Source organism: Lissotriton vulgaris, chromosome 5 (assembly GCF_964263255.1).
Source record: "Lissotriton vulgaris chromosome 5, aLisVul1.2, whole genome shotgun sequence".
NCBI lineage: Eukaryota > Metazoa > Chordata > Amphibia > Caudata > Salamandridae > Lissotriton > Lissotriton vulgaris.
Window position 1 is genome coordinate 81,522,337 of NC_141693.1, and position 23,624 is coordinate 81,545,960.

General features: G+C 46.4%; 1 protein-coding gene across 2 annotated transcripts in view; it reads left to right on the forward strand.

Annotated features, from left to right (window-relative positions):
* LOC147710252 (E3 ubiquitin-protein ligase TRIM39-like) overlaps positions 1-23,624 on the forward strand; it is a 65,157-nt gene that overhangs the window by 26,063 nt on the left and 15,470 nt on the right. For both annotated transcript variants that reach the window (XM_086920924.1, XM_086920925.1), the window contains one exon: positions 13,718-13,740. In XM_086920924.1, the coding sequence (XP_086777050.1) occupies positions 13,718-13,740 (23 nt within the window). The remainder of the gene's footprint in view (positions 1-13,717; positions 13,741-23,624) is intronic.

Sequence of the window (23,624 nt, forward strand, 5' to 3'; positions counted from 1 at the left end):
AGTCCACAAATTGCTGCCCTGCAGCAAAATAAATTTGATTTTCTTGGCACCCTGAACAATAAACAAATTCCTCAACAATATGGCTTAGGGTGGGATTGGAGGTATAAACTTCCTTATTGTGGTCAAAAGCTGTCACTTTAACAGTGCTGCTCTGTGCAAACAGGTTGATAAGTTTACAGCCAAGTAAAGGGCATTAGAAGGGTGACAGAGAGCACCTCTCTGAGGGTGACAGGGAGCATCCCTCCAAGGGTGACAGGGAGCATCCCTCCGAAGGTGGCAGAGAGCATCCCACTGTGGTGGCAGAGAGCACCCCTCTGAGGGTGGCTGAGAGCATCCCTCTGAGGGCGACAGAGAGCATCCCTCCGGGGGTGACAAATAGCATCCCTCGGGAGGGGGGGGGTGTTGGAGCATTCCTCCGGGGGTTGCAGGGAGTGTCCCTCTGAAGGTGACCGGGAGCATCCCTCCAAGGGTGGCAGAGAGCATCCCTCTCTGCTTTCAGAGCCAGTCCTAGAACAGTCTAAGTTGAAGTTGTTAATAATTACCATGGCCTGTCAATGTTGGTACACACATGTCATTCACCAGTTAATCTAAACACATGTTCAAATGCCCTTTCTACTTCTAGGGAAATGATAGATAGTAAACCTATGTTTCCCTGGGTGACCAATTTGGGAATCAAGCCCACCACCAATGTAGCTAAAAGTTTCGCGTATAGTTTTGTGTCAGTGTTGAGAAATGAAATGGGACCGGTAAGACCCATTGTCTAGGGGTGGCTCATCCTTCTTACAAGAGAGGACCACTCGTGCCTCCTGCTAGAATGATGGACCCGGACCCGTTGATATGACCTCGCAATTCAGTCTATGATGATGCTCCGTGACCTTTTGATGTAATCTCTCTTGTAAATGCTGGAAGATGACTCCTGACCTGTTGATGAACCTCTTGTGTCAGTCGAGGACGATGACCCATGACCTGTTGATGAACCTCAAAGGGTCCTACGCATTTGGGTTATCTGATAATAGTGACTTATACTTTCAATAGACAATATAAAGATGTGGGGAGCAGTACCCTGAAAGATCATAGAATTTCAGAGAAACATGTGAATAACAAACAATAATTTTTTTTATATGTAAAAAATTCTATGTTTATTAGAAAGATATTTATCAATTTACATCATTGATAGTCATGAATTACTGTGTTGCTCCCATGTTCTGCTCTTCTTAACAGCTCTGATATCATGGAGTATTAAATCACAAATTCTGGTCCTCTGAGAGTCGTCGTCAAGGTGTAGTCATTTGGTGTGAATCAATATAGCCAACACGGGATTCATGTGTGTAAATACTGAACTGAAAGTGCTTCCCAATTATTTCTATAATAGTTTATATTCTCTCTTAGAGTTATTCTCTGTTCTAATGAGGGCACTTTCCATTCGCCAGCTGTAAACCGTGCGTTTGAATCCTTTTACTGATATGAACTTGTAATTTAGCCACGTTGCATGCACGTCACAGACAACTTTTCATAAAGAGTACAGTACTCCAAGTCCTTTACTTTTGCCTGGTTATTCTTTAAACTTTAATAGAGGGTCTCCCATCTCAGCCTCTTCACTCCCAACCGCTCACCCCATTCTGGGATGAATTAATCCAGTAACTGGCGGGGGCTTCACACACGCAGATCCTTTAAAAGTCCATAACTGCACAAGAGGCGGTCACAGGTCTTTAAACCAACCTACATGAAGGAATGAAAGAAGTAGCCGAGTGGATGAAGCACAGCCGTCTGAAACTGAACTCAGACAAAACAGAAGTCCTTATCTTAGGTACCTCCCCCTCCACCTGGGATGACTCCTGGTGGACAGAGGCCCTTGGAAAAGCACCCATCCCGACGGACCACGCACGGAACCTGGGCGTCATCCTGGACTCCTCACTCTCGATGAACAGACAAGTCAACGCCGTTTCATCATCTTGCTTCAACATTCTACGCATGCTCAAAAAAACATTTCGCTGGCTCCCCACCGAAACCAGAAAAACCAGTCACCCACGCACTGGTCACGAGCCGCCTGGACTACGGTAACACCCTATACGCCGGTACCACCGCAAAACTACAGAAAAAACTCCAACGCATCCAGAACGCATCAGCCAGACTCATACTAGACATCCCGCTTAAAGACCACATTTCGAGTCACCTGAAAAACCTCCACTGGCTCCGCGTCAATAAGAGGATAACATTCCGCCTCCTAACCCACGCACACAAAGCACTCTACGAACTTGGACCCGAATGCCTGACACACGACTTTCCTTCTACACCCCCTCCCGTCAACTACGCTCCTCCAACCAAGCCCTTGCTGCCGTACCTCGCATCAATAAAACCACCATGGGAGGAAGATCCTTCTCCTACCTGGCGGCTAAAACCAGGAACTCACTTCCCATTCACCTTCGCCTCACTCAGAACCACCCAGCATTCAGAAAGCAACTTAAAACCTGGATATTCGATGAGTAATTCCCCACCCTTCCTCTGGCGCCTTGAGACCCTCTGGGTATGTAGCACGCTGTATAAATTATTTGACTTGACTTGACTATATGCACTCCTCTAGTACTCATTCTGGCCTTACCTCCTTCTCGTGCAGGGCACTCTTCTATTACCCATTTGGCTCTTAACTACTCCTTCATGGCACTTTTCTAGTAATCCTTCTCTTCGTACCTCCTTCTTCTGAAGAACACTCTTCTACTATCCCTACTGTTCATATTTCCTCCTGCAGGGCACTCTTTTAGTACCCCTTCTGCCAGTACCTCCTCTTGCAGGGTACTCTTATAGTAATCCATCTGGTCCTATCGCCCTATGTAGGGCTCTCTTCTAGCCCCCCTTCTGCCTGTACCTCTTCCTGCAGGGCACTCATCAAGTACCCCTTCTGCTTGTACCTCCTCCTGCAGGGCACTCTTCTAGCACCCATTTGGCTCTTAAGTACTCCTTAAGAGCACCCTTCTAATACCTCTTCTGATCGTACCTCCTCCTCCTCCTGGGCACGCTTCCAGTACCTCTTCTGCTCATACCTCCTCCTGGCACGCTTCCAGTACCTCTTCTGCTCATACCTCCTCCTGGCACGCTTCCAGTACCTTATCTGCCCATACCTCCTCCTGGGCACACTTCTAGTACCTCATCTGCTCGTACCTCCCCCTAGGCACACTTCCAGTACCTCTTCTGCTCATATCTCATCCTCCTGGGCACCCTTCCAGTACCTCTTCTGCTTGTACCTCCTCCTGAGCACACTTCCAGTACCTCTTCTGCTCATATCTCATCCTCCTGGGCACACTTCCAGTACCTCTTCTGCCCGTACCTCCTCCTCCTGAGCACACTTCCAGTACCTCTTCTGCCCGTACCTCCTCCTCCTGAGCACACTTCCTGCACCTCTTCTGCTCGTACCTCCTCCTCCTGAGCACACTTCCTGCACCTCTTCGGCTCGTACCTCCTCCCCCTGAGCACACTTCCAGTACCTTATCTGCTCGGACCTCCTCCTAGGCACACTTCCAGTACCTCTTCTGCTCATACCTCCTCCTCCTGAGCACACTTCCTGCACCTCTTCTGCTCATATCTCATCCTCCTGGGCACACTTCCAGTACCTCTTCTGCCCGTACCTCCTCCTCCTGAGCACACTTCCAGTACCTCTTCTGCCCGTACATCCTCCTCCTGAGCACACTTCCTGCACCTCTTCTGCTCGTACCTCCTCCTCCTGAGCACACTTCCTGCACCTCTTCTGCCCGTACCTCCTCCTCCTGGGCACACTTCCAGTACCTCATCTGCTCGTACCTCCTCCTAGGCACACTTCTAGTACCTCTTCTGCTCGTACCTCCTCCTCCTGAGCACACTTCCTGCACCTCTTCGGCTCGTACCTCCTCCCCCTGAGCACACTTCCAGTACCTTATCTGCTCGGACCTCCTCCTAGGCACACTTCCAGTACCTCTTCTGCTCATACCTCCTCCTCCTGAGCACACTTCCAGTACCTCTTCTGCCCGTACCTCCTCCTCCTGGGCACACTTCCAGTACCTCATCTGCTCGTACCTCCTCCTAGGCACACTTCTAGTACCTCTTCTGCTCGTACCTCCTCCTCCTGAGCACACTTCCTGCACCTCTTCGGCTCGTACCTCCTCCCCCTGAGCACACTTTCAGTACCTCTTATGCTTAGCGAGTTGGCCTCTTCCACCAAGGTAGGTCCAGCTCCTTCAGCAGGGTTCAGACCCAAGTCCCTTGCGCCACTCCTTACTCACCAGTCACATGGGCTGATGACGTCACAAGGCAGGCTTCTCTCTTGGGGGTTGTAATTCACCAACCTCCTCTCTCCATCAGACAGCTCCTCTATTCTATAGGCAGCCCTCAGCTCTTCTTGAAGGGGTACTTTACAAGTTGCCCTCACCTGTAAGGAAGCCGGAAATCGGGGATCCTGGCTCTAGAACTGATATATTTATCTCCATCAGTGCTTTGAGATTCTTGACACTGGTCAAAGAGACTCCTGGCACAGTGACTTGCGTTTCCCACAAAAATTTGGCCTAGTTTTTTTTTTGTTGTAATGAAAATTCAAGAGCCCCTCCCCTCTGGAGCTGGTTTCAGGCAGTCCTGACATTTTATTTATTAGCCCAGACTGGTCAGGTTAAAGTCTTTGTCACTCAATTTTTGCAGGAGGAGAGGGTGGATCTGTGTGTGCGGCGACAGAGGAAACTGAGACATAGGCTCAGAAGAGAGGACTTCCCTCCCAGACGTGACAAAGAACTGCATTAACTCTTCTGTGGATGAAGGATGCAGGAAGTGGGATGTGAATGTCCTTCAGAGCATCACTTGTCTCCCTCACTCCTTTCCTTTCACAGACGTCTGGTCCACTTCAAAGACCTCAGGAAGGTTTCCACAATATACCTCCCTATCTGGCAGGCTCCCTCCATCCTCCATCATATGTACTATTCACACACAGGATCCAAAATGGAGTCCTGTCCACATGCATTAAATCACAATAGACACACTCCAGGCTCACCCTAACCCCCACATGTAGCACACATGAAACATGAACTTTCTCTATAGGTGTCTATGCGCTATAGATTACAGCTAGTAGCTAAATTGTAAAAATATTATAGTGGATGAGACTCCATTAGGAAGGCTCACATCACTGCAGAGGTCCAAATGCCTGTATTCAAAATGTGGCTTGGGTAGATATAATATTATGTGAAATTCGCCATGTGCTGAGTCATGCGACACAGATTAGAATATAACAGACAATGTGGTGTCATGTGACTTCTTTCACAATAAAACAGACTGTCATGTGGCCTCATTCAGAAAATTGAACACTGCACTGGTTCATGTAATAACATTCAGAATATCACAGATGGCATGTGACTTTTTTTAGACTATCAGATTGTCATGGAAACCTGTTCATATCAATCACTGCTGTGTCATGTGACCTAGGACGTTGATTCACCAACCTGTCATGAGTAGCGGAAGTAACATCACACACTCTCTGACGGTAATGACATCACAGGAAGGGATATCATCAGACCTTTGACCCTAAATGTCCCTTGGAAGTTGTCACATGACCTGAAGTTTTATATTAACTGCATGGTTAGTATTGCAAAACACAAACCAATTACCATTTTAGAAAGTGGTGGAATGGAATACTTACCCTGAATTGTTGTGCGCCAGATTTCATCTCATGGACCTGGTGGGGTGCGGGTGGGGGTTTAGACGTTCTCCGCCCGAAAAAAGGTTTTTGAAAAATGGAAGCTGATAGTGTATTAAAAAACACAATTTTCATATTAATGTGTTTAAAAAAACAGAGGTTCTGAAAGGGCACTCATTTATATTCAAGATGTGTCAAGCCAACGAAACCTGACCCTCTCAAGCAATTCACCCCATTGTTTTCAGAATGTGCTAAGGATGCCCGCTTAGGTCAGAAATCATATCCATTGTGTTAGGGCCAGCATTTTATCAGGGGTGACCCTCGTATGCAATGCGTGCATCTTTATGCTGCATATTACCCACAGCATCCCAGTATCAGAATTTTCCAATTAATGCCATCACTTCACTTAGGTTAGTTACCCTCGGGTCAAATTGCATCTAGTACATGAGGGCTAGAATGTTGTCATAGTTGCCCCTGCCCGCCCCCGTATGTCATGGTTTCCCTTCCTCATACAAAGAAGCATCTCCAATGAGCTAGTGCCAACATCGTGCCATGGATGCCTCCTATGCCACCAATGTCCTCCAGCGTTCCAGTATTTGTTAATGGGATCCCATTATACCATTAATTACCCCGAGCATGCCCTTACCAGTATTTTTTACAGGTGCCTGTCATGCTAACAATTACCTCCAGTATGCCAGTGGTAGAGGTTTTCCATGGCTCCCTCTATAAGCCATGAATTACCTTCAGTATGTAAGGACCAATGGCAGACTGGCCATTCTCCTCACATTCAACTTACATTCACTCACTCGCACTCATTCTCACTCACACTCCATCATTCATTCTTTCTTGTGCTCATTTATTCTCACTCACTCTAACTAAGTCTCACTCATTCTTGGTTACAACTCGCTCCTTGTACTCTCATGCTCACTACCAGGAGGCTGAATTGTGGGTCTTTCTAGTGTTCTAATAAGCTTCTGGATGTTCCCCTGTATGCATATACTAACTTCCAGCCATTTGGACACTATTTGGAAATAGACATCCATTACCAATTCATGCCAGGTTTTATGGAATCCAGTCTGCTCATGCTTGAACCTCCATTACCTATATTCCCCCAGTTCACTGCTTTGTCTCCACCCCTGCAAGCCAAGGATGGGGGGCGAAATTCCATCTCCCTTCAGTTCAGTGTTGGTCATTGTAGCTGTGCTCAAGTGAGACTGACTCTTGTTTCCTGAGCTTTTGCTATTATTGTTTCCAGAATACCTGACCCCAAATAAATGAGAGCGGCTCTTTGTTCACCAAGAGGGAATAGAGCACTAGGTTACGTAAAGTAAAAGCAGAGTTTTCCCTTTTGGTTATTTAATTTTCAATCCACACAAGTCTACTTAGATCAAATAAAAAGATCTTTCACATTCATACATGAAACATTTAGAAAGAAAAAACGTGATAATTTCAAACATATATAAACAAGTGTCACCTGTTTTATTTATAAAGTTAAAAAGCATTAAAAAGACATTTTATCACATATGAATAATAATACATAATTAAAAACAATACAATACATGATATGAAATGTTGGCAATACAATTGGAGAAGAGCAACACAAAGACAATTAAATCTGTCTTGAAGATGTTAATCAAGAAATTCTGTGATACAACATAAGGCTGGATATAATGACCAATGCCCTCACTGATGTTGACCCTTCTTGATTTAACTATTAAATAGAGCGTCAACGCGTTTCGGTGGTATAATCGGTTTACAACCACCTTCTTCAGGACCAATATAATAGACTTCTCCTTAATACTTATGCACGGTGATCCCAAATTGTTTTTCTGGGAATCTTTTTCTTATTGGCAGCGGTAGCTTATACACTGGGACAATATATTTATCAGTCACCTGATGGAGGTCGTCTCTACTAATATACGCTTATTAGGCTTTCACCTGGTATCTGGTTAGAGCACTCGTGAATAAGTCCTCCGTTCCTTAAGTTTTCTAATGTATCCCGGTAAATAAATGCTCACGGCTGTAGCGTCCAACGGCACTCTTCCCGGGGGAGGAACCTCTTCCGGCGCATTTGTGTCACAGCGGGTCCGGGTAATAGAAAACCTGAGCCATAGCTATACTTGCTTCTGAATTAGCAACTGCCTGTAGTGTGCCCTGGATTCCTGTTCCTGAGCAATTCTTGGTTTCCTTGATTTCTGAACTGGTACTATTTAAGGCACCATTGAATCCGCTCTCCTGTAATTTCCCTTGTCCCAGTTCCTGCTTTTCTTCCCATTACCTCTGTTTCAGTCTCTAGTTTGCGATCTTCCTGTTCTACTGTCTTGCTTCTAGTTTCCTTGCATGTTTGTTACTTGTTTTCTGCCATGTGTGTCATTGTTTCCCTTACTTCCTGCTAAGCTCTCCTGCTAGCTCCTGTCTAATGTGGCTATGTATTTAGTTCTACGTCCTTGCTGTTTCTGCCGTGTGTGTTCCTGTTTGATCGCCAGGATCCATGAGCATAGCTGACAACCTAGGTGGTGTTTTTTGTCTACTGTAAGTATTGTCTTTGAGTCACTATTATAACATCACCATAGGTATCGGCTACACAAACCCTGCATTTGCATGTATATCTTATATGTGGGTATTCGCAGTCACTATCTGTAACAGCAATTGGACAAGTATTTGATCGTGCTAATCAGGAATAGGACCAGGCGAACATGAATCTCATGGAGGCTCGAGAAAAAAAGAGTAGTTTTGGCCCTGTGTGTTCAGGTATCTCATAGGAATTTATTAGGCCCCATTGTTGTTGCCAGTCTGTGAACATTTTGGCTGTGCTGTTTGTCTAGAAGTCTTGCAGGGGAGGGTGTGAGCGGTCTAATAGCGTGTCAGAGACCCAATTAAAATCTCCCCCAATTTTGTTGCTGTCAGCAGTTGCGCAAGGCTTCGCGACAAATTCGCAAAACATTTACTCTGTTCAGTGTTTGGGGCGTATATGTTTATTATAGTTATCTCCTTACCCTCTAGCCGACCCCACACTGCTACATCTCTGCCCTCAGCATCAATAACAGTATCTATTAGTTGGAAAGGGACCCCCGCTCCAATCCATTTGGGTACTCCCCTGGCGTATGCCGAATATGTGGTAATGTATCCCCCCTCGATCGTCTCCTTAGTGCCTGGCCTTCTCTATCCGTGAAGTGCCTTTCCTGCGATAGTGCGATATGTACCCCTCTTCTATGCAGGTAAGAAAGTACCTTGTACCGTTTCGTCATGGTATGCATACCCCCGTCATTCCATGTCAAGCACTTATAAAAATGGATTACCCGTCATGTGTATGCTGAGTGTGGGGAGAGGGTCCGCCGGTCCTCGGCTTTGTGCGTGCTCGCCCTTCCTAATGTGTTCCAAGAGAAAGCGTGTATCTTTGCATGACTCACTCCCTCCCAACCCTAAATTCAACAATCAATATCCTCAACTCCCCCTCCCCAGGACAAGCAGCAACGTGCTACCAGCCCAAACCATATTAGTGTTCATTAGATTTTGTGGAAGAACTTCCACATTGCCCTGTAGTGTGAAGGGGTGCCTCGTGCAGTCCCCCGGTGGCCAGGCCTTCATCCGGCTTATTCATTCATTAGCGGGAAGCAATGTTGAAAGTGAATGCTCAAGGCGCTTTTCTATACTCTCAGCCCATCAGCATATTAGCATATAGTTCGTCATTGTTTGCAGAAGACAGGTTAAGTGTCCTATATGATGTCATCTGCAGTTCTCGGGGTAACCTTGGGCATCTCTAAACTTGAATACTTAGAGGCATTGGATTACGGATCTGCTTAAGAATCAGGGGGGACCTCCGCTTCATTGTCTCCTGGTCTGTCTGACCTCTGCTTATTTGTGCTCTGGCTCCCATCACTCTTTGGTGTCCCAGCTTGGCTTCAGCCTGGGTGGGCGCAGCCCGACTCCGTCTTGATCATGCACTGTCATATTGATATGCTTTGCCTATACGCTGTGTTAAGTTAGCATGAGCTTGTTAGGAGTTTAAACGCCAATTTACCCTTCTGCTGCTTCTGCACACGAAACATATTATTTGCTTTAGCTTTGAGCCTAGTAGAGTGTTTTGATTCACACAATAATAATATGTTGTTACTCTGATATCAGCCTTGCTTGGTGAGCTGTGTCTGTACAGTGAGTGCTGAAACCTTCAAGGATATCTCAACACAGTGGTTGTTGTGAGGTCTGATCTTCGCACGTTCCTAGACATAACATACATGCAGCTGCAGCCAAATTCTGGCTTTAGGCGCGTTTTATATTGCTTTACACAGAACACACACACACTTGATGGTGCTTCGCATGCAGAGAGCTGGTGGAAGATGATTTGATCCCTTACCACTAGGATCTTGAGGTATGGGGCCGCCCTGCTAAAACCCAAAGAGACCTTCTTAGATATAATATAATATACTAGCAAGGGAGGGTGAGAATTAGGTGTTGTATAGCCTTCTTCGTTCTAGCATTCTAAAAATGCTTTCACCTTTTGTATTCTATGGACTAGGAACTATGCTGATTACTTTGTGCCTGATAATATGTTTGCTTGTATTAGCTAAGATACTGTGCTTGAGACCACGGCATTAGTAAATAAACATTTCAAATGTGCACGTGTCCTCATTTACTCCTTGTTCTGGATTGAAATGATTGTATAACGAAAGAGTGTTCATGTGTTGCACGTTACCTGAGGTATACTAAGTCCATGTTCTGGGTTGTCTAAACGTTGGGAGTTTGTAATAACCAATAAGACACTGTAGCTAGTCTGGTAGGGGATTTTGGGTACTAAGGTGAGTTTTGGCACACCCTAATTCACTGAGGTTCCAAGTCTCTATGCACAGTTCTGTATGAGAATGGAATCCCTGCGATAGCACCACCAGATTTCTTGCGCTGACGTTTCCACTCTTCACCTTCTACATCAGAGTTTTGCTCATTACAAGTTTCCAACCAGACCCATGCCTCTTGTGGGGACTGAAAGAACTGCGCTCCGCTCAGTGTTATCACTCTTAGTTTTGCCGGGAAGAGCATTGAATATTGGAAGTCCAGCTGTTGCAATTTCTTTTTGACCTCCTGGTAACATGCTCTCTGCCGCTGGACCTCCCTGGAGAAGTCCAGGAAAATACGCACTGTTGCATTGTTGACTTTCAGTTCTCCTCTTTTCTGCGCCTGAGCCAGGATGTAGTCATGATTTTTGTAATGGAGGAAGAGTGCTATTATCAGCCGTGGGGGGGCGCCAGGCAGAGGAGATCTGGACTGGGCTCTGTGTGCCCTTTCAAGGGCAAAGAACACAGATAGACCCTCGGGAGCTACAGCAGTTCTCAGCCATTGTTCTGTGTACTGCGCTGCATTTGCTCCTTCGAGTTTCTCCGGCATGCCAATAACCCAAATATTATTGTGGCATGAGCTATTTTCAGCGACCTTTGCTCTACTCTCCGTCGACCGCACTTTAGATTCCATGCTTTGTTGACGTTTCTGTATCGCGGCTAAAGTCGGGCAGAGGTCTGCCAGTGCCGTTCATTATTGGTTATTTTCTCCTCTAATATCCTGTGGTCATCCTTGAGCGAGTTAAGATCAGTGCTGATAGTGTCAATTTTGAGTTCTAGAGCCTCCCTAGAGGTAGTGATGGTTTGAAGTATATCCTGTAGTGTAGGATCATTGACTGACTTCATTGTTGTCATTGCTGTCGACTCCCCTGTTACAGGCACATTCAGCCACTCCTGATCCGGTTCTTTTCATCTGTTGGAGTTGCCCATTTATTTCAGGAGTCCGGTTTCAGGCGGGTGTATTTTGATATGTAGTGCTCGTCCACTATACCCTGTTTATTTTAAGTCCCCGACAATAAATCCCTGGTCCTCGCCTTGTATGATGCACTGGGGGCCGCAAGTTCAGCGCCAGCAGTATCCTTTTGGGCGAACCAGAGGCTCCTGTGATCATGTCCAGTGCCCCCGTCCTATACGTGCAGGTCCACTGTGATCAGGGCAGTGGGTCCCACTGTAGGTCGCTGTGCAGTTCCCAGCTATTAGGACCTTCATGCGGCAGTGCAGTCTCTCCCAGGCCACCACAGGTTGGCATCGGCGGTAGGTAGTGGGCACTCCACTTAATCACTGCCCCGTTCTAGTGTCCAAGTCCTGGCGAGAGGCAGGGGTGCTGGGGCCTCGCAGCCACTCTCCCGAGTAGCGTTGGGGTCAGTACAACACTATTGTGGCGATGCGCCACCGACGGGCCTGGTCTCGCAATCCAGCTAGTTCCTGCCCCCTCTCTATAGGCAGTGGTCCTCCCTTCTTCGTTCCCCAACGGGCACTCATAGGGTCCCAAAGTCCTCTTCTGCCAAGTGTTAAGACAACTACAAAAAACAAGACCGGGAGTGAAGAGGTAGTGTCCATGAAGGGCACTGGAGGTGGATATGTCCTCTTCTAAAGATTTGCTTGAAACACTAGGATCCACCTTTAAACGGGTGTCTATCAGAAAAGGAAGTTCTCACAGGTTTTTTGTGTTTTTCCTACATTGGTTGAAAGCACACAGCGTTTGTTTAAATACCCCTCACACACCAAAAAGGCCCTTGGTATCATACTTCTTCATAGGGTTCTTCCCATCCCGCTGTGGGACGGGGCGTTCAACGACCTACGACTACGCAGGAGCACTGATCTTCAGTCCTATGTGTGGTGTAGCAATTGGTGAGAGTAAGGGTCAGGGGTGAGTGAAAAGAAAGTGTATTTAAAAAGGGCCTGGCTCTTGTGGACTAGTAACTTTAATATTCCCTTGAGCTGCACTGTTAAAAGAAATGTATTGGAGGTATCTCGTGTTAATGTAGACCCTCCTGTGTGTGTCAGCGCAAGGCTTCTTCTTCAGGACAAAAAACGGATCCCTTTTGTTCTCACTACTCTATCGAGACAATATCGATAAGGTCAGGATATATATATATATATATCCCCATTTTGTAGACGCTGCATCGCTAAAGTAATGCCTCCCCAAGGAGCCGCGGGACGGAGGCCCTAGGTTGTAGCCCTAGAGAGCGGGGCAGCAGCCGGCTGCTGTCTGGTCTGTGTAGGCCCCACCGGCTACCGACCATCCTCGGGGCAGAGCTTTCGCTCCACACTACCAAAGGCCCTCCGTCCCGACCGACGTTACCTGTTGGATCTCCAGCAGCGATTGTAGCAGCCTCCCTCCAGTTGCTCCGCTCTCGAGTAAGTTGTCTTCCGGGAAGACAAGCTCTCTCCTTAGGCGGCTCCTTCATTCTGCAGCCTCTTCCACCATCTTGAGTCAGCAGCCGCCGACCAAGTGTGATTTCAGCAGCAACTCCGGGTGGTATACCGAGGGAGACACCACACAGCTAAGTAGTCTCCCCTTGGTAGTGCATGGTAAAATATTGGGACCCTTGCGGTGTGCAATGGGTCAGGATGGTGCCAGATTGGGCCCGGCTGCGGAGAGTTCCGAATAGAGCTGTTCACTCCATCGGCATCAGACCACGCCCCCCCACCCACACACACCCATGCCCACACATACACACACTCACAAACACACACTCTGTTGCACACAAACACACTCACTCAGAAGCATGCACACTACATACATTTAAAAACATTTTTACTTACAACATCTGTCACTGAAGTTATTATTCACTACTAGTTTATTAGAAAAATGGGAAGAAAACAAATGTGGAGCACGATTCCCATAAGGGCGAGCTGCCTCTCTCTTCTTGCCACTCATGTTGCAACCTCCGAAGCCAGGGGTCGCACATGCAGTGCTACGTGTCTCAGACTCCTGACATGCCCCTTGTGACACCTTGCAATTGCGACCCCTGACAATCCCTAAATGATGCTCATGCATGTCACCGTATTGAGAACATCATACAATGAGTCAAGGGACCCCATTCAGAATATCAGAATGTGTTGTTTTGTGACGTCATTCAGAATATAACATTCTGTGCTTAGTCATGCGATACCACAGAATGCGCTGTGTCACTGTTTTATATCCAAAGATCGTTAGAATTTCACTCCTAAAAATACTGCCATAACTTTAACATCATCTCTGGAAACTGATTTCACTGTTTGTTTCTCTGTTTTGCAGGATGTCAGAAGCACCCTGAGCAGGTAAGACTGGTTTATTATCCTCCTGTTTATTATCCCACTGCTGCAGTGTGTAAATGCCACTACTGATTCCCACAAAGTGTTAGAAAACGTTCAGCTCCTCGTAAAATCATTTGTGATCCTCAAAAATACTCTTAAGTCCTGAGAAAAGACATTTGATTCCCCTGAAAAGTTAAGTCCTCTGAAAATTCCCTTGCACCATCAGGGGAAACTCTTAAATTTTCATTAATTCTTGCGAACCATCAGAAAACTAATTTGAGTCCTGAAATAATTGCTACATAAATAGGCTGCTGTCCTCAGAAAACATATTTGTATCTTTAAAACTTACCTGAAGTCCTTCATAAAAGTGCCCTGAACACACACCACATTCTGGAAACTTCCCCTCAGGTTTTCCTCAATTAGGAGTTGTACACAAACGCATTCAAAATGTCCTATCTAGGATGCCACTTTTCAAAGCATCCCTTCAGTGCATCCAAACATCACTGATATTTCATTAAAGCCATATCCAGGCCTCATTATTTAGTAAATTCCCTCCAATCAGAAGAGGTCTTGTCCAGCTCACATAAACCTCATTGTAATCCTTAGATCAGCTCCTGGTCCTAAGGAATCTCTCTCCAGTTGGCAGTGGCCTCCCTCTAGTCCATAACATCCTCTTGAGTCTTTAGAAGCCTCATTTCAATCCTCAAACCTCTGCCCAGATCACTGACTACTCATTCCAGGCTCCAAATCCTTCTTCAAGTCCTCCGAGACTTCCTGGTGTGCCTTCCGAAGCTTCATTTTAATTCTTTACTTTTAAGTTTGTTATTGATCATTTTTGGTAGCAATACAGATTAAAACAATAAATATCAATGGCTCAGCGTCATCAGTCACACGTCGTATATCATTGAAATGGGATATGGTTCGAGGGCATCAGATCATTGTCATTTTTCAATTCTAAAGAAAGATAGAAAGACATTTCTTTACCACTCATTGCATCATGGTCACACCGTTGGCCAGGGTGTCTGATCCCACACATCTCCATTCCTGTGGGCTATGGGGGGAGGAATGGAGTGCTGACTCCAGCCCTCTCAGCCACCTTCCCTCACCTGCAGAGACTGCTCCCCACATCTCAGTTTCCTCTGGAGTGTCTCCATTCCCGAGGGATAAATCCACAAGCATCAGTTCAATCCATAAACCTGTAAATACGTTTCCAAACCTTCATCTTAAGGTGACACATATGTGCTGCTTGTTTACTGGCTAGTGTTGTAACTCATTATTAACAGTTTAATGAGACATCATACTTCTCAATAATGTATTCTGTTGTGCAGCTAACAATACAATCTCCACAAAGCCTGTACGGATACACATCCTCTGGATCACTTAACAAAAAAATCCAAGATGGCGGGGGACCACACAAAATAATTGTGCATGCTTTCAACACTGATCCAGGAACTGATAGTTTAATGTTCCAGCCATTTGCACAAGGAATGTGTGGAGGACCAGTGGTGTGGGAGCTCAAAGGCAGCCTGTTTGGCTGTTGTGGCCCAAAAAGGTGCAGGGTAAGGAAGATCAAGCGGGGTTAGAGGAGTAAAACTGTTTACTGCTGGCCAACATTTATTTGTGAACAAGATGTAGAATATAGAATGAGCATCTGTCCTAGTTTGTGTAGGGAAGCGAGATTCCTAAGTTCAGGCCCGCTTTTCTCCTGTAGAACGCAACAGCTGTGGGATGCTGCAGTGAGCCTGTCCAACTTGCAACCAGAGAGGGGATTTGGTGCACTCTTGGTGCAACACTTCTGAGAGACACATGTTGCTCAGAGCTGTGGAGAGAAGTCCAATGGATGTTGTTGTGTTGCTTTGTGGCACTGAAATTGAATGTATACAAGAAACAATTTTGCAGACATAAGCAGTTTTTATTTTATCATTGATGTCACCCCGGACTGAACAATGGGCACTGAGCCAAGGGTGACCACTGGCTTCTGAACAATGGTACTGTGCAAGCACATTTGCACCATCAGTACTACATTCCTACAACACTTCAACAACAAACAGCAACACCAGTCCAGCGTAGGCTGACTATAGTTTCAAACAGTCTGTTGCTCATGGTCTGTGAGTGGGTTAGATTCACCCGGAAATGCTGCCTGTGATGATCTGAGAGGCACCCATCTTATTGTTCAGGTCCATTTCGCAAACTTTTTTTTCCTCCGCTGCCTCAGGAGCCTGACCACTGTTGGCCAGTGGACGTCCAGGCTGTGACACAGCAGTTAGGTGAAGACTGCGTCATGGGGACCTCTCAAATCAGTTGCCAACATAGAGACCCTTGTCCCCTTCCTGAAGCCCAAACTCTTTGGGGAGGTAAAGCTTTGAAACCTACAAACCTAAGACCCATTCAAGGCATGTGAGCTGTAGATCACATGCTGTGCCTAGATCGCCATCTAGTGTTGGGTCCGGATGTTTACACTTTGTTTTTCTTCGAAGAAGTCTTTCCAGTCACGAGACATGTGACTCCTCCTTTCGGTGATAGAGCGCACGGACATAGACTCCATCTTCAGATTGTTTTTTTCCGCTATCAGGTCGGATGTTAGTCGCTGCGCTCCTGTCCGACGCTGTTCCTTCTGTTTCCTTTGGTGCGCATGACACTCACCCTCAACAGTATTGTTTCAGAGCGAGTATACCATTCTTCGCGTGTCTTGTTTAGTTATACAAACCCTCAATCGATCGGTGAGCTCATGGAAGGCCGTCGGGCCTACCCTCATTGGTTCGACTCACAGTCGATGGAACTTACTCCCTTCTTATTCTGCCCTCGGTGCCACGCGAAGTACCTGTGCATTAACTCACACGAAGTGTGTAACCTGTGCTTGTCTCCTGAGCACAGAGAACAAGACTGCAACTTTCCGCTCAAAGAAGACGCTTTGCGACCGTCTGGCTCGACGTCACGACATGCATAGTCCACACACAAGGTCTATGCCGGTCCTCTTTGGACCAGAATCTGATCAAGAAACCGGCGCCGCTTTTTGGGCAAAGGAGGAACAGGAACCGATCTCCGTTTCCGAGTACAGCTCCGACCAGGATGAAGACATCCCTCATGGACAGTGTACTGTAAGTACAGAATCTCCCTCGTCTCGCCTTTGGGCTCAGCACTGAAGCCTTCAAAAAAACCTTACGGCTCCGAAAAGCCCCACTCTCAATCGGACACCAAGCCGAAACCTTCAGGATTGAAGCCAAAGTCCGGCTCCGAAAGACACTCTGCACCGAAACATATTTCGTATCCGAAGACACCAACTCCAAAAATGTCAGCATCGAAACCTTCGGTGGCAAAACAGACTGATGGGCTAAAGTCACCAAAAAACACTATTTTGACGATCTGCTTGATAAACCGGACCCGAAAAAGAAGGTATTGTTCATTAATACTCAGACTGGACATATTACCACAAAAGTGACTCTAAAAAGAAGGTCTGATACAGAAGAGGACTATCACATTCCCTTAAAGAAGAGAACTGTTGAAACTAACCCTTCCCCACCTCCTCTTCCTCCTACTCTTCCATCACCCCCTCAGTTTCGACCTGCGCCAACTTCACCTGAACATGCACCACATACACCTGACAATCAGGATGATTGGGATTGGGATGATGATGATATTCAGCCTATTCCCACAGACCCATGGGACGACTATAACACTAACTCGCCCACAAACAATGATCGTGACTTATACCCCACGAAGCGCTCTCCACTGGACGACAGTGTAGGCTATATTGAATTGCAGGGTAGGGCAGGTAATTACCATGGGGTGCAGCTCCACAAAGAGTCTCTAGAAGAGGATTTTCTCTTTGAAACCCCTTAGCAGTACAGAAGAATCATCACACACATTACCCATGCTCAAAGGGATGATTAGGCCTATAGACAATATCTTTAATGATCCGGTCAGGGCACGTATCCTTACCCCTAGGGTAGATAAAAAATATAAGTCTGCACCATCCGACCCAATCTACATTCATTGGTAGTGTCCAACGCACGTAAAAGGGCCAACTCCCAAACTACAGGAGATGCTCCACCCCCAGATAAAGAGTTTTTGCTTCTTGATGCCTCTGGGAAAATGGTTGCCTCTCAGGCAGCAAACGTCTGGCACATATCTAACACACAAGCATTGTTAGCTAGATACGACCGTGCACACTGGAATGAAATGGTACAATTAATCCTATTTCTACTCCAAGAACATAGAGCTAAAGCTCAAAACCTAGTGACAGAGGCACAATTTATCTCAAATAATCAAATAAGGTCCTCCCTAGATGCTGCTGACACAGCTGCCAGAGCAGTAAACACTAGGGGTGGACGGAATTGCGTTATGCAAATCTCAGCGAAACGATAAAAAATCTCTACGAAAACGCAGAAATTCCGCAAACACGTGGAATTACTTGTTCGCGATCGCTGTTTGCGAGCTCAGGGGGGAAATATCTTGCGAACACTTATTTGAGAATGCGAACAAGCAAAAAAATTTGCGAAGTCGCGGAATGCAGAATTTTGGGCAATTTTGCATTCTCCGCGGAATACGAAATTACCCAAATTCCGCAAGCAGAACAGAATTTGCCGCCCAGGCCTAGTAAACACAAGTGTCCTGTTACCAAGACACACCTGGCTTCGTATATCTGGGTTCAAACCTGATGTCCAGACTTCCATACTAAACACGCCGTTTGATAAAGAACACCTTTTTGGCCCAGTGGTGATTCTTCACTGGAAAAGATGAAGAAAGACACTGAAGTGGCCAAATCCATGGGAGCACTTCAGTCAACACAAAGCTGTGGTTCCTTTCGACGCTCATTCTATCGAGCAGGGTCCAAAAATACTTCCTCAGAGACTACATCCACCTACAAGGGCAGCAACCAACCCTCTGGCTCAAAATGTTACTTCAGAGGGGGTTATAGAGGAAACAATGGCAAGGGCAGAGAATGAGGGTTAAACACACGTACCTCCCCCTCCAATACAAAACAGTGTCTTGCCTATACTTCCTCCTGAGCATTTAACACCTGTCGGGGGAAGACTGTCACATTTCTTACCAACTTGGCAGTCAAAAACAACAGACAAGTGGGTTCTACAGATTATCCGTTCTGGTTACTGCCTGGAGTCCATCAACACTCCTCCAAACATTCCTCCAAAGGCACACAAACTTTCACAGGATAATCTACACCTCCTCCTGCAAGAAGTACAGTCTCTACTTCGAAAAGGAGCTATAGAACCTTTACTGCTGCAACACCAAGGGTTGGGTGTGTACTCCTTTTACTTCCTAATACCCAAAAAGGGCGGTTCTCTCAGACCAATATAGATCTCAGGGAACTAACTTTTTACATACAGTCAGACCATTTATTGGACTTTGGCTCCCTCCGGCCAACTGCAGGTGCTTAGGTCCCCAGACCAACTCCTTATGCTGGAGTTTCAAGGTGTAATCATTGGACTAGGGGCCTTTGCTTTTCAGTTCCTGTACAATCTCAGATCTTTGCCCATGGTGATAAAAGCGTGCTAGAGGCTATTAAGGAGGTTGCCAACACTAGCCAGATCTAAGCGAGCCATCGTAAAAGCAGAGTTCAGCCATTCCTCCAGTCTTGGGGGGGGGTTGGGATCTTTCCATTTCGGGCAGATTTCTCTACGAGCCAGTAGAATCAAGCACAGTAAAAGACCTCTGTCCCTTACTGCTAAATCTTGGGTTGATAAGCGATCATCCGCAAAGAAAACTAGGGTCTCATTAACAGTGATGTTGGTGCCAAAAGTCCTGAGAGATAGCCTTTAACCCCTTCCCAGAATGTTACCAACTTTGCACAACCCAAAAAAACATGGATATCATTAGCTTTAGGGGCCATGCATCTATAACATTTCGGCTCCGGGATTGGGGCAAATTTTGCTATTTTAGCTGGAGTATAATAGAGACGGTTAGTTACAAAGAAAGCTGGCGGATTTGGTGTATTCATATAAAAGTATTAAGGAGGGTTCTAATAGTTCCTCTATTATTGGTTCAAAAGGGGATTGTCTCCACACCAAGTCCTGAGATGGAAGATCCTTATCGTCTGCATCAATCAGTTTCTTGTACCAGATCGATACCTCTCTCTTAATGCGATTTTCTGACAAGAAAAGGAGCTCAGTTTCCCAGTCTCCCATTATACCCCGGCTCTCTGCCTCGAACCAAGATTTTAATTGTAAAAACTTAAATTTAGAAAACCCAGGACCTATCCTAGCTTCCAATACTTCCCAAGGATGTACCCCATTGATGTCCCCCAGATCCGACCAAGTAGAAATTCCTGCCTCCCTAATGGGGGCAGCCAACCCGTCTTTAAGACAAAGCGGAGTCCCTGGGGAGATCCAAATGGGGGCGTGGTCGGAATAGTACCCTATCCTGCACTTTGTCCTTACTTTGCACCAGGTTTCTAATGCATTCTTCAAGATCTTCAGGCGCACCTTTTTGAAGAATTTTGGTGCCCCACATTTATAGAGAAACCCTTCTGTTTTGCCCCCTTCAATGTAACTCATCTGTTGGCTGAGAAGAATCCCCCAAGAAGAAATCGTAGGTTTCGCTAGAAGCATCCTGATGGCTTTAAATTGAAATGTCACCAGGTACCAACTTATATCTGGAAGGGCCAACCCGCCTTTAAGCAGCCTCCGCCTCAATTTTTTCCAAGAGAGTTTCACTCCCTTATCACCCCAAATAAAGCTCCCAATCTTACCCTGTATTTTAGAGATGTCCTGTTGAGGGAATTTCAGAGGGACAGCATTAAAGACGTACGTTAGTTTGGGGAGGACCGTCATTTTGACCAAATTCACTTTACTGAAAATAGTTGTGTGTGTGGTTGTGTGTGTGTGTGCGGTTGTGTGTATGTGTGCGGTTGTGTGTGTGTGGTTGTGGGTGTGGTTGTGGTTGTGTGTGTGTGGTTGTGTGTGTGGTTGTGTGTTGGGTTGTGTGTTGGGTTGTGTGTGTGTGGTTGTGTGTGTGTGGGGTTGTGTGTGTGGTTGAGGTTGTGTGCGTGTGGTTGAGGTTGTGGGTTTGTGTGTGGGTGTGTGTGTGTGGTTGAGGTTGTGTGTGGTGGGTGTGGTTGTGGGTGTGGTAGTGTGTGGTTGTGTGTGTTGGGTTGAGGTTGTGTGTGTGTGGTTGTGTGTGTTGGGTTGTGGGTGTGGTAGAGGTGTGTGTGGTTGAGGTTGTGTGTGGTTGAGGTTGTGTGTGGTTGAGGTTGTGTGTGGTTGAGGTTGTGTGTGTGTACGGTTATGTGTGTGTGCGGTTGTGTGTATGTGTGCGGTTGTGTGTGTGGTTGTGGGTGTGTGGTTGTGTGTGTGGGTGTGTGGTTGTGTGTGTGGTTGTGTGTTTGTGTGTGTGGTTGAGGTTGTGTGTGTGGTTGTGGTTGTGTGTGTGGTTGTGGTTGTGTGTGTGGTTTTGTGTGTGGTTGTGTGGTTGGGTGTGGTTGTGGTTGTCTGTGTGGTTGTGTGTGTGGTTGTCTGTGTTTGTGTGGTGTGTGTGTGGTTGTGCGTGTGGTTGTGGTTGTGTGTGTGATTGTGCGTGTAGTTGTGTATGTGGTTGTGGTTTTGTGTTTGGCTGTGGTTGCGTGTGATAGTAATACTGAAAGCATCTCAAAATAAAGGAACACAAACATCGAGTTTGTGGAAAGAGAAAGCACGTAAGTTAAACAGGTGCAGCAAAGCATTAACACAACAAAACAAACAAGATCACTTAGCGAAGATTGAGTGCTGATAATGGATACACACAGCCCATCATCTTAAGAGTTCAATTGCAACCAATGTGCTCTCAAACCTGCCCCCTCCTTGTGAGTTGCACCCCATATTTCATGAGTTATTACTGCTGCACCCACCATAGCGCTTTGAAATCTAAAGCGCTACATAGGTCTAATCGACTAACCAGTCGCCAACATGCTGTGCTTTTAAAGAGAATGTGCCAAAAGTTTCCAGCTTCTTCATCATGTCCTCATGTAAGCGCCAATGAAAGGACTCCCTGAATGGTGCAACGGACATGAAGCAGCCGCTGCGATCAAAAATAAACACTGTGAACGTTGTCCAGTTTCACGGAAACATTTCCTGAATATTCCTTAAGTCAAGTCAAGTTTGTGGAAAGAGAAAGCACGTTTGATCTACTGAGGCCAACTTGCGGTCCAAGTCCCTTCTACTGACATCTCTTACAGATCTGACCTATTCTGATACCTTTTGGCGGGTTGGGATTAATCCATTTCTTAAAGATTTCCTTTCTTGCTAGCAATTTACAAAAATTATCCAGAAAAAGGCCAATAACGGGAAGTTCACAAACATGTGTATATCATCCGCCTCCTTGTCACAGCACTTTTTATATTTTGATGGTTCCAATATAATCTTAGCCAACTTTGCTTGTGACCAATACGCCCTATGGAGAGTAAACAAATGATTCTTTTTAAGTAGTGCTGGTTTGACCAGAGTATATAACAGATTTAAAGATACTCCCCATAATTGCTCTGGAGTCAGCCCTGGAAGATCCTGTTCCCAGTGCAGGTATGGAGCTCCCATGTTCTTATATGCTGCGGAAATAAATATCCAAAACTACTGGGAAACCTCTTTTTTAGGCTGTTGCTGAGCTCTCACCCGCTTGAGGAAGTCCTCCTGCACCGAACCACTCACCTCTGACAACTTTTTGGATGACTGACAAAAACACAGCTGCAGGTATTTACATTTTGAAAGCCCTCCCTTCAAAAGGTCAGAGAGCTCTGGTCAAGTGACGAGGGTATCACCCTACCTGAAGTCTCCCCAGGTGGAAATGTTGCCATGCTGGGGAGAGTAAATAAGTTTATCTTTAGGCTACTCGTGAGTTCCAGGAGAGCCCCAAATTGATGCCAGGTCCACATAGTAATCAATCCCAAGAATTTCCCTAAAGAATACCCTCAGTCCCGGTCTTTTAAGAGTACCTTCAACTTACCTTGTTTAACAACTTCGGGTCCCCAAACTTAAAAGAAAAACTTATTCAGGCCTAAATGGTTCAACCTAGCTCTATACAATTGAACCATTTAAGAATTATCTAGATCTCCAGCTGAGAGCTAGGTATTCTTGAACTAAAAAGCCTAACAATGGGCATGCAAATCCTGAAGAGCCAGCCCCCCTTGCTTCAATCTCCTCCGGAGCTTCTTTTGTGAGACCCCGGCTCCCCTGGATGCTCCTATAAAGCTGCTGACCCTCCCTTGCTTCAGTCTACTCCTTCTTTCACGAGATCCTGGATGCCCATATAAAGCTGCCGACCCTCCTTGCTTCAGTCTCCTCCTTCTATCATGAGATCCCGGCTCCCCTGGATGCCCATATAAAGCTGCCGACCCTCCCTTGCTTCAGTCTCCTCCTTCTTTCATGAGATCCTGGCTCCCCTGGATGCCCATATGAAGCTGCCGACCCTCCCTTGCTTCAGTCTCCTCCTTCTTTCTTGAGATCCTGGCTCCCCTGGATGCCCATATAAAGCTGCTGACCCTCCTTGCTTCAGTCTCCTCCTTCTTTCATGAGATCCTGGCTCCCCTGGATGCCCATATGAAGCTGCCGACCCTCCCTTGCTTCAGTCTCCTCCTTCTTTCATGAGATCCTGGCTCCCCCAGATGCCCATATGAAGCTGCCGACCCTCCCTTGCTTCAGTCTCCTCCTTCTTTCATGAGATCCTGGCTCCCCTGGACGCCCATATGAAGCTGCCGACCCTCCCTTGCTTCAGTCTCCTCCTTCTTTCATGAGATCCTGGCTCCCCTGGATGCCCATATAAAGCTGCCGACCCTCCCTTGCTTCAGTCTCCTCCTTCTTTCATGAGATCCTGGCTCCCCTGGATGCCCATATAAAGCTGCCGACCCTCCCTTGCTTCAGTCTCCTCCTTCTTTCATGAGATCCTGGCTCCCCTGGATACCTGTATAAAGCTGCTGACCCTCCTTG